Raw genomic sequence first — 12,241 nt, 5'->3', positions numbered from 1 at the left:
ATATAGGGTTAACCCTCAATAATCTGCCTTTGTGTATAGGAGTAATCAAATAAATAATACCTAATGATAGAGTTTCCTTGGGCATTTTCTTCCCCACTGATATAGCAGGATATGAGTTCTGAGATTAGATCAAATTATCATAAAGGCAGAGAGCATGGAGTTAATTGCTGTGGAAGCCAAGGTTCCTCTCATGGAATTCTGATGCTTTTCTGGATCCCTTTGGAATTTAGATGACCTCTTTTTGGTTCCTTTTCTTATATTACAGGGGAAGACAAGTTCATCTTCTTTTGGGTAATCTAAGGAAGGCAGTTTGGCATGAAAGAAGAAGGGTTTGGCTGACTATACTTCTCCACTGCCAACTCCTGCCCAATTTTAAAGGCCACATTGTGGGCATGGAGGCTACTCACTGAAACTATTCCTTTACTAACAGCTGTTTTCCTCCTTCCTTTGTGAGTTGGTTCAAGCTGTTTCTGTGAAGGGCAGCACTTTTCATGTGACCTCCCCTGTGCCACAGAGCCCCTGCCTACTGCAGCACCATTCCAAGGGAAAGGTAGAGAAAGGAGCAGAGAAGCTGGTTATGAAGGATTACTAAACACTACTTTGGGTACCATGCCAATCCCATGATGGAAAAGCTACCTCTATGTGGCTCTGTTGGCCTGTGAGGCCTGGAACAGCTCATCGCGGATTAGCTCCTGGCCTGAGGCAGCCAAGTGTGACCAAGCAGCTTTTAGCTAAGAAAGCCTCTGGGTTACTCCTTGACAACTAAAGCCTTGCTATTAAGTGACCTAGGGGATCTGTGGCCCACTAAGTGAGAATTTCCATTCCCTGGCACACATGTGCAGGGGCAGCTTTAAATAATGGAACTCTAGGAAAGTTGAAACAAGCATACTCTAAATGATTACATGTCTGTGGCAAATGTAATTAAGTTCCAATGTTGGGTGTATTTTATGGAACTATTAATTGGACCATCCACTAAAAATGCTTCATGAATGCATCAACTGCTACTCGAAGGGTTGTGAAGGAAAGCATACTATTCTTCACTAACATCAGATCAGACTATTTGGCACAAATATTTGGCACAAAATCATGGCACAAACAGGTTCAGATAACAATGATTTTTTTTTTCATGTGGCCTGTATGGGGATAATACCTACCATCCAATCAATAGAACCCCCCAGACCCTGGGGTCTTCAACCTTATACGCCATTTGAAAGAAAAAGCCAGTATGATACCAGTGGAAAGCTGCCTTGTTATCTATAGCATGGCTTCTTAAATCTTTCCACTTGTGACCCCATTTTGCCCAAGAAATTTTTATGTCACCCCAGGTATATAAGTATATAAAATAGGTATATATAACCTTTTACTGTTGCCAAATTTTTCTCAAACCCTACATTCAGCTAAGCTTCCCCATATGGGGTCACAACCCACAGTTTAAAAAGCTTTTATGTCCAGGACCAGGAAAATGAAGGTGTTTTCTAAATTACCTGATAAAGAGGTTGGAATGAAGAACAGGGAAGTAGGAATGAAGAATAAGGAAGTAGGAAAGCTAACCCTAATGGTATCATTTCAGCATGAGCTGAAAACAGGGGGAGGGGCTGTCCCAACTTTGTTTTGTTTTTGTTCCCCAAATCAATGCTGAAATACATTGATAACAAAGGAGGAAGCATGAGGAAGCTAGTGTTTTAACTCCCTGGGATTGGGCTGGGTAAAAGGATTAGGACAATGGAAGTTGTCAGGCTGGCTCTTTCCAAGGATATTCTTTCCAAATCCATCCTTTGAGGGGAGTTGGGAGCTTCAGGAACCCAGATCCAAAGGGATTCTGTGTTCCTGTGGTTCTTGATTGTAATGAAAAAAGATAGCTTGAGTTTCCTCATCTGTAAAATGGGGATAATAATAGCACCTACTTCGAGGGGTTGTTGTGAGGATCAAATGAGATAGCATATGTGACTGCTTTGCAAACCTTAGAGTACTATGTAAATGCCAGATCTTATTATAACCAATTTTCTTCTTATGTAAGCATAGTTTTAGAGTTAGAAAAAAATAATTTAATCCATCTAACCAAGCCTTCTCATTTTAAAGGTGAGGAAAACTGACCTACAGGGAGGGTGTGACTTGGACAAAAATCACAGAAGCAGTTTCAGAGGCAAGATTTTGAACCCAGGACTTCTGACTAGAGCTAGTCCTTTCCCCCATGTCATGGATCATCCTCCCTATATTAACTAAAAAAATAGAGAATCTGAAATCTATCTTGCTGGATGAATCTCCTACATGTGATTTTCAGGAAGTGGACAAACAAGATCAGAGAAATTATAGCACCAACAACCACCACCCACCATAGTACATTTAAAATAAATCTTTTAATGTGGCTAATGAATGAATAATCTAAAATCTTTGGCAACAGTAAAAATCTCCTAAATGCCATAGAAACCAGGAGTCTTGAGTATCTCAGGAGAAAGTAGGGCAGACTGATTTAATTTGAAATAAAAGTTAGTTGGAAACTCAGCAAAACTCAGAAACCAGATGTGTAGTTGAGTGTAGTTTGGGCTAAGTCAGTATTCTTCCCTCTGCTTTCAATTCTAATTTCTCAACATTGGGACTAACAACAAAAGAAGATGCCTTAGAATCACACACACACACACACCCGCCTTTTTTTTTTTAGTAACTAATTTTGACCAGGGAAATGTCTCCCAATGTCATGGTCCTCTTCAAGAACCAAGGACAAACATCAACAACATTTTGACCATTCTCTTCCTCTTTTTATCAGAACTTAGACTCTGCCCCTGGGGCCCTGGGGTCTGGTGGGTGGGTTTTCTTCTTCTCTTCCCTGGGACCAACCTAGTGATGTTTTCCATTTCTTTTCAAACTTATGTTTATTTCCAAATTAAGCCACCTGCACTCCAGCCATCTTCCTCCCTGGAGCTCAGAGCCTGAACCCCCTCCCCTTCCCAGTCCTGTCCCCTGGGCTCTGAAAGTTGAGCTTTCATTTTATTATATCTCAAGCCAGGCTACCACACTCCTTCCGAGGCATTTTCAAACCATGATGTAGTATGTAAACAAACTGTACCCCTCCTTCTGGTACCCCATTATATGTTATCTCCACCCCCACCCCAATGTACTGTAAAAGCCTTGAAGGGAAGAAATGTTTAGTTTGCTTGTATTTGTATTCTAAGCACTTAGCACAATGTCTGACATATGGCCAGAACTTAATAAAATGTTTATTCATTCATTTGTTATCATTACATAGTTTTGCAAACCCAGCAGAGATATTGGTTATTGTTCTTCCAATTGGTGAGCCCTCTTTGACCTCTTTGGCCACCCACTTTACCCCAGGTGAGATTTCCCACTGCATGACTGGATCCTTTCCTTCTCAGAGCCTGGTCCCTAAGGCCCACTTTTAAAACCTGGCTTACTGACGATTCCACTCATGGGAGAAAATAACGTACACATTCAACACATTCAGTGTACACATCCAGTACTGACTGTACACATTTAGCAATGGAAAATATGAGTGAAATGGGTGCGGGGAGGGGTCAGTAGGGAGATCCATTTGCCTCAAGCAGAAAAGTTATTAGAAGAAATGTCACCAGCAGCCTGAATCAGCCTGACACCCACAAATCAGGAATGCTCAACTTAACTACTTTTAAAAAGAGGGTCTTGATTCTCATCCCGTGTCTGTTTATTAGCAGAGTGTTCAGTGGAAGAATGTCACTGTTATGTCAGTGTGCTATGTTAAAATGGAAAGTTTTCTATGCATGTCAGATTTTTATTCTTCTGTCTTATTCTTTACAGACAGCTCCTAATTACTCACATATGGAATAGGTCGTCTGCAGAGCATCTGAGCATGCTTGGGAGCCGTTCCCCAGGCTCACAGCTTTCTTCCTTTCTTTAGCTGCCCAGTGAGGTTTCCCAGTGAGCAGACTTAGCAGGGGATAGCATCTCCAAGCTCCCATGGCCACTCTGGAGGGCACAGTGAGGACATTCAGCTGTGCTACTCTGATGGTGGCCGGTGGGTGGAGGGACCAAGGTGTGTGTGTAGGGAACAGAAAGAACATAATTAGGATATGCCAGATTTCCTCTCTCCCATATGTCTGCAGGCAACAGAATCTATGATATTTAGAAATCTTGCCGGTAACATCTTGAGAGACAATTAGTATGGCAGCAAGTCATAAGCATAAGAAACATGCCCTGGTCATTCATTCTTTCATGCACACATACATTCAACACAGAGTTATTTAGCATCTACCAATAGTGCAAGTTCCTCCCTCCCTTCTTTCCATCCTTCCTCTCTTCCTCCCCTGCTTCCTTCCTTCCTTCCTTCCTTCCTTCTTCCCTCCTTTATTTCTTTCCTTCCCTCCCAACTAATATTTGCCAGATATTGTATAAAGTGCCTTTCAAATTTATCTCATTTGATCCTCATAGCAACTCTGGGAGGCAGGTGCTATTAGTAACCCCATTTTGCAGTTGAGTAAATTAAGGCAGGCAACAGTTAAGTTACTTGCCCAAGATCATACAGCTTTGAAGTGTCTGAGGCCATATTTGAACTCAGGTATCTCATGACCTGTCATTCTATTTTGTGCCACTTCAAGGCCACTTCAAGATACTTCAAGGGCCCTAGAATTAGCAGTATCAGAAAAGGTCTCTGGCAGAAGGTGGCACTGCAGCTCAGGATGGAAGGGCTTTAGGGGGAGGAGTGCCTCTCAGGCATGGTGGGGCAGGGGCTGCCTTGAAAGAACCTCAGAGGAAGAAGATGGAATGTAGCATACCAGGAATAGTAACTAAGTCAGTTTGACTGTAACCTAGAGGAAAAGGGGGACTATAATACACGAGAATGGAATGTAATATGAAATTAGTTTTAAAAAGAGATTGGAGCCAGCCAGTGAAGGGTGTTGCAAGCTAACAAGTTTGCATTTGAACCTAGAGGGAACCTTTGGGCCAAGGAGTGAAATGGTCACTCTCCTTGCATCTGTGCGGCTATGTGAAGGACCCAATCAATCAGGAGGGAAGAGGTGGGATGCAGGGAGAATAATTAGGAGGCTATGACAAAAGTCCAGGTGAGAGGTGACAAGATCCTAAATGAGGGTGGGGGCAGTTTTGAGTGTAGTAGGAAAGGACATAAGAGGTTACGTAGCTTGAATCAACAGGCCTGGGCAGCTGAAGGATTATGAGGAATGAGGAAGAGCTGATGGTGATTCAGGTTACAAACTTGCAACCTGCAAAGAGGGTGGTGTCCTTGACTAAAATAGGGAAGTAAGGAAGATGGGTGGATCTAGAGGGAAAGATCATTATTTCTGTTTTGGCTGTGTTGAAGTTTGGGATACCCCTAAGATAGCTCAGTGGAAGCCATCCAAAAGGCAGTTGGACAAAAGATTGGGACAAAGGTTAGCTCTGGATATGTAGAGTTGGAAGTCAGGTATATAGATGATAATTGAACCTATGAGAGCTATTGAGGTCACTATGAGAGAGTTAAGAGAGAGAAGCAAAGAGGGCCCCATGCAGAGCCTTGAGGTGCATCTGCCAATCAATCAACAAACTTTTATTAAGAATCTACTATCTGTCAGGCACTATGCTAGGTGCAAGAAATAGAGGCAAAAAAAGGGAAGTAATGTTGATTCAAGGGAGGATTTGTCATATGGATGATAATCCAACAAAAGAGCAGCCAGACAGGGAGGAGAGAGAAGTATGAAAACCCAGGGAGGAAAGAGTATCCTGAGGAAGGAGATGGTCATTTGTGTCCAAAGAGGCAGAGAGGTCAAGAAGGATGAAGTCTGAGAAAAGACCATCAGATGGAGCAATTAAGAGATCATTAGTAACCTTGGAGAGAGCAGTCTCAGTTGAGGGATGAGGTCCTGTGGCACATTAGAACAGGTGGGGAACAATGAGAGGAAAGGAAATGGAGACAATTAGCACAGATGGTTCTTTCTAAGGGTTTGGCTGTGAAAGGGAGGAGTGATAGAGGATGAAAGCTTGAGGGATGCTAGGAGCAAATGAAGGGTATTTTTTTTAAGGACAGGGAAGACCTGGGCATGTTTCTAGGCAGCAGAAAAGGAGCTCATGGATAGGGAAAGATTGAAGATTAGCCACAAAGGGGTGGTGGTGGTGGGAATGATTAAGGGGGTAAGTGGGTCAATGACACAGAATAAAGGGCATGAGTAGAGTGATTCATCTTGCCTAGGAGAAGGGCCATCTGCTTGTCAGAGACTGGAGCAGAGGAGGAAAGATTAGGAGAGGAATTGTATGGGGATACAGAGAAGGACAAGCAGTCCTCCCTTTTTGCCATAAGGCATTTCTAGGAATGTATCATACTTCCCCAAAGACAAAATGTTATTACTGGGGGTTGTGTTTCTGACCCATGACTCAGTGTCAAATAAATGATGCAGTGATTCTGTGAAGTCATCGCTGTAACTAATAGTATATCATAAAAGCAAAGAAGCAACACAGACTTTATAGCAGTTAAAATAATAAAATAAATTTAGGTCTTATAAAATAGTCAGAAATTTACTGTAAATGTTGATTATACCAGGGCCCCTGAGAGTGTTATAAAGTGTTCATAAAAGTACGGTGCATAAAATGCTATTATATATATACATACATACATACATACATACATATATATGCAATAAATGCTACTGTGTCATAAATGAGATCTATCTAACATTAATATGATAGCTATACTAAATATTAAACATTTCATAGAATCATTGAATTTAGGAGTTGAAAGAAACCCTAAAGGCCAATTAGTCCAATACATACCAGAACCAGGATTTTTTTCTACAACATACCAAGCTACCTATATGGTGTAGTGGAAAGAGTGTAGGGTCCTAGATTTGGGTTTTTTTGGTGGGGGTAGGAGTGGGTAATGGAGAGGTGGGATATATACCATTAATTGACATGATTACACCATAAGACAATTTATTGCTGTTCTGTCATATCCAATTTGTGACCCCGTCTGGGCTTTTCTTGCAAAAAATACAGGAATGGTTTGCCATTTCCTTCCCTGGTGGATTGAGGCAAACAGGGGTTAAAGTGACTTGCCCAGGGTCACACAGCTAATAAGTATCTGAGACCAGATTTGCATGTAAATCTTCCTGACTCCAGGCTTTAGCACTCTACCCACTGAGCCACCTAGGTACCTCCAAAACAACTTATAAAAAATAGTATTGTGAAGTCCAAGTGAGAAAATGCATGCAAATAATTGAGCAAATCTTGAAGCATTATTTAAATACTAGTTATTATTATTTTTTAAAGAAATCAAACCATACTATACCATTGTTTCTGAGATAGGATATAGCATTTCTAATTTGGCTGAATTATCCTAAAAAACATAAGCTAAGTTTCAGAAAAATGTCTTTTCCCAAGCCTCAGTGTCCAGATGTTTAAAGGACTAGGCTTAATATGAGCTTTGAAGACATTATATTTTTGTTATTGTGAAATGTTTTTGTTTATTCTTACTTCTGTGTATATTTAACTACAGAGAACAGTTTCTTTTCCTTGTACAGGTCATAGCTTTATTATATCCTACTTGTTAATACCCTAGAGATCAATTTTTCAAACTACTTTATTGTTCCATTACCAGCATTCATTAAAAGGCCCTTGTAAACATACAGTGTTTTTGTTTTGGTTTAGCTGAAATGGTCATATAGGAATAGGAATGCTTTTCACAGTGTTTAAAAGAAAGAAAAGGAAAATTCCATTTTGAAGATATTTCCTTAAGGAAAATATTTTAATCTTGATCTTTCCCCTCCCTGAGTTGCTCAAAGTAACATGTTTATTTTTATAGACTAGGACAAGAAGGAGGAAACTAACGCTTTAGTATCTCTCTTCCTCTGCTTTCCACCCCCAAAAAGGACAGAAAATATCAAAGCATCTCAGCACTTCTTTTAAACATTTTAGATCTTATATTTTTCTACATGTGCATTAGGGGAAAAGGGCCACAGGGACATGCAATAACTTAGTTTGAGTCAGCATTTAACAGATCACCTTTAATGATATTTTTTAAAATTCCTTTAAAATGGCTACCTCCTCTGGGTTCTTCTGAAAATTACTCTGATCTTTGAAGCTCTCAAAAAAATGAGTCTCCTCCATAACCTCAGTTAGACCTTTTCCTTCCAATTTCCAAGTCCTTGTTACTATCTTTTTAGTAATGGTCTATCCCTAAGGAGCTCAAAGCAACTCTCAAATTGCTGGTACCTTTATCACACACATGTGTTAAACAACAACAACAAAAACAACAGAAAACCAACAAAATGAAATCAAGAGGAGCCCTGGCTTTCTGGAGTCCTATAGTCAGTGGAAAAACAAGGAATGGAATCTGGAAATTGTGATGTACTGGCTAATGGGCCATGTTCAGTTTCCATGACCTCCTTCTTCCCTCCCCCCACTTTCTTTTTTAGATAAGCACCTGGGCCTCATTGTCAACCTATGCCAATCAAACGTAAGAATCCTCAGAAGGTCATTACTATGTAATGGAAACGTTCACATCACTGGGGCACAGTTACAGCTGCTAAAAAAGCTTCAGCTTTCCGCTAGTTGTTGAGCCTCTGAGCATTTGGGGCTCACCATTTTATCCCAGACCTGATTTTTAATGGCCAGGCTGTTCGAGATCAGTACAAATGTATGTGTTGGGAGGAAGTGGATGCTAAAAGCCAATGGGTTTAATTTGGACTGTGGCCACTTTGATCATGTCTCTTAATTTGTTGGCATTCTGAATGGGTTCAAATATATAATCTCTTATTGCAGCCATCCAAGTCCCTCCTCCAAGTCCCTGGGAAGAATGAATGTGTTAAAATAATTATTAAATGATTCAAATACCTATGGAAATTCATTTGAAATGAGCTACAGGAAACAGTATGCTACCTAGATAAATCAGAATCATTAAGGGTGCTCATAATATAGTTTGAATGCTACTTAAGAAAATATAGTAACAAGAATTTGCATTTATATGTTACATTAAGCTTTGTAAAGTGCTTTACATATGTTGTTTCCTTTGATACTCTTACAACCCTGGGGATGGGTGCTATTATTATCCCAGTTCTACTAAGTAAAGCTTCTGAAGTTGAGAGATGTTAAGTGATTTACTTCAGGGTCACACAGCTTCTAAGTATCTAAGTCAGGATTTGAAGTCATGTCTTCCTGAGTCATTCACTACGCCTCCTATGAAAGATATCATTTGTCTTCCACAAAAGATACAATTGTTATCCTGTTATTGTAGAATCCGAAAATAGTTGAGCTAGAAGGGACAGACTTCATTGAATTATTATTAGTAATAAATAATAATAACTTGCATTTAAATATAGCTTTTGAATTTGCCAAGTGTTTTATATACATTCTCATTTAAGTCACAACAATTCTGTGAGGAGGTACCACATGTACTACTTGCATCTCCATTTTACAGTTAAGGAAACTGCGGCAAAGTGAGTTGAAATGACTTGTCCAACATCACACGGCTAGTAAATGTTAGAGACAGGCTTGAGATCCAAGTCTTCTGGACTGCAAATGTATCCCTCTTTACACTATGACATTCCAGCCCCTTATCTTTAGAGATGAGACTGGACAGTTATGACTTGCCTGAAACCATACAAGTCATGGTTGACGTGAATGGAAGCAAATCCAGATTGACATTAACCTGCCAGCAGAAAAGACTTTAACTGATCTCTGTGTTCTGTTTGTGTTGTTTTTTAGGAATATTTTGCACTATTTCTCTCTGCACTTATGCTGCCAGTATTTCCTACGATTTGAACCGGCTCCCCAAATTAATTTACAGCCTGCCCGATGACGTGGACCATGGCTATAGCTGGTCTATATTTTGTGCTTGGTGCAGTTTAGGCTTTATCGTGGCGGCCGGAGGCCTTTGCACTGCCTACCCATTTGTTAGCCGGACCAAGATCGCACACCTAAAGTCTGCTAGGGACTCCACGGTCTGACTGTTTCTGAGCAAATTCAGTGCTCGCCAGCCTGTGTTTGGTTCGGAGGACTTCTGAAGAGAGTTGAGTTCAAGCTCAAGTATGGAATCCAAGCACAAATGGATCCTTTACATTCCAGCATGTCTTCTGCTAGCCAAGAGGGAGGCAAGAGAGATCCTACTGCCCTGCCTGAGTGACTGGTGTCAAAGAGAAAGCCCACAGCCATTCTAAGGACATGAATACTGTGGAATCAAGTGCTTTAATGCGTTTGCAGTTTTCTGTAACGTTTGGATGTCACCAACGTTTGGATGGCAGCGCCGTGGAACATTCCTTGGGCCAAAAAGGGGGGAAAGCCTCTTGGGGGGAAAAGTGGATAATTTGCATTTATTTCAGAAAATTTGTACATAGCCATTGCCCAAGGAGTGATTTCTATTTGCAAAATGATTCTTAGCAAAGCAAACCTACGTTGCTCATCATTTACAGTATACTTGCTAAGTTTTAATGCAGCATCTCTGGAACTCAAAGCTGACTGTCCTGATGGTGTCTTGTGTCATCACCAAATATCTATGTATTCTTTGTGGATATTCTTTGTCTAGGGAAGATTCTTGCTTGGTTGGCTTTTATTGAAGTCCCTTCTATGTCTTTTTACTGGATCCAAAATAATGTATGAAAAACAAAATCAACTATGTAAGAGATAGTAAGTGACTCTATGCAGTATTGTTTGAAGTCATGTCTTGCTGTGCAATTTCAGTCTCTTTATGTTAACTGGATTTCAGTATTAAATGACTCCCCTCTTGTTAGTCTGTGAGTATTTTTCGGTAGATATCCTTCTATATACAGTGTGATACAGCACCCCAACTACAGTAATGGATACAAATGTTGATGTTTCAGCAAGACCTTGACAAGCCTCATTTTAATGGGCATAATCATTATTGTTTAATGAAATAAAATCATGTATATACATCACAAAAATCTTCATGCCACTTACTGACAAAAATCATACTTCCCATTCACCCTTTTAAAAATTATTATATATTTATATTACAAACAACCAAATAAATAGCAAACCACCTAATCCATAAAATTGCTATTTGAATGATCCAGAAACCCAGGCTATCCAGCTAGGTCCTCTAACCCCAATTCCACCTCCAGTGCTCTTTCTACTGTGGTAGTGGACCTTTACTGGATATCTTCTCTCAAAAAAAAAAAAAAAGCTCTCAGGGTAAGTGACTCTTGAAATTTACAGGCCATAATAACAACTAATATTTTACATAGTGCTTTAAAATTTTCCATATGATTTACACATATTATACATGTGATTTATCCATAATAATAAATCCATGAATTAGGTAATATAGATATTTTTATCCTCATTTGACTGATAAGGAAACTGAGGCTGAGTGAGTGATCACACAACTAGTAAAGGTCTGGAGCTGGATTTGAATTTGAGTCTCCCTGACTCTTTAAGTCTAGCATTCTGTACTTATGTATAATACTTTTTTAGAGTTAGGAAGTAGGATAGAGACTAGATCTGTGATTTAATTATTTTAAATACTCTGGGGTGAGTAAACTCTTATCAATGGAGGACATTCATCTTGCAACTCACAGTCTTAGGATAGTTGCCCAAAGCCCTCAAAGTTTAGGTGATTTGCCCAGGGTCAAATAGCCAGTGTGTGTCCAAAGCAGGATTTGAATTCAGACCTTCCTCATTCCAAGGCCAGTTCTCTCTTCTGCTAGGTGATGCAGTGAGTAGAGCCTTGGACCTGGAGTCAGGAAGATCAAATCCTGCCTCAGATACCTCCTAGCTCTGTCTGCATCAGTTTTCTCATCTGTAAAATAGGGCTAATATCGCACCTACCTCCCAGGATTTTTGTGAGGATCAAATGAAATAATATGTGTAAGGGATCTTGTAGTACTTAAAGTGCTATATAATTGCTATTTTTTTGGGGGGGGGGAATGAGGGTTAAGTGAGTTGCCCAGGGTCACACAGCTAGTAAGTGTCAAGTGTCTGAGGCCTGATTTGAACTCAGGTCCCCCTGAATCCAGGGTCAGTGCTTTATCCACTGTGCCACCTAGCTGCCCCCTATAATTGCTATTATTATTATTATTATTATATTATCTAACATTTATATTGTGCTTACTATATGCCAGGCTTTGTGCTGAGTACTTTCCAATTATTATCTCCTTTGGTCCTCACCATTGAGGAAGCTGAATCAAACAGACATGAAGTGAATTGCCCAGGGTCACATAGCTGGTCTGAAGATAGATTTGAATTCAGGTCTTCCTGACTCCATGTCCAAGGTTCTACCCTCTGCTCCACCTTGCTGCCAAGGTTTTGTTAA

The 12,241-nt window shown here is 40.2% G+C and overlaps 1 protein-coding gene across 1 annotated transcript in view; it reads left to right on the top strand.

Annotated features, from left to right (window-relative positions):
* TMEM178A (transmembrane protein 178A) overlaps positions 1-10,699 on the top strand; it is an 80,371-nt gene extending 69,672 nt beyond the window's left edge. Inside the window, exon 5 of the mRNA XM_043988716.1 lies at positions 9,679-10,699. Within this exon, the coding sequence (XP_043844651.1) occupies positions 9,679-9,920 (242 nt within the window). The 3' untranslated portion in view covers positions 9,921-10,699. The remainder of the gene's footprint in view (positions 1-9,678) is intronic.
* The last annotated feature ends 1,542 nt before the right edge of the window (positions 10,700-12,241 follow it).

This window comes from Dromiciops gliroides, chromosome 2 (genome assembly GCF_019393635.1).
Source record: "Dromiciops gliroides isolate mDroGli1 chromosome 2, mDroGli1.pri, whole genome shotgun sequence".
Classification (NCBI taxonomy): Eukaryota; Metazoa; Chordata; class Mammalia; order Microbiotheria; family Microbiotheriidae; genus Dromiciops; species Dromiciops gliroides.
This window is presented reverse-complemented; position numbering and strand designations above follow the sequence as displayed.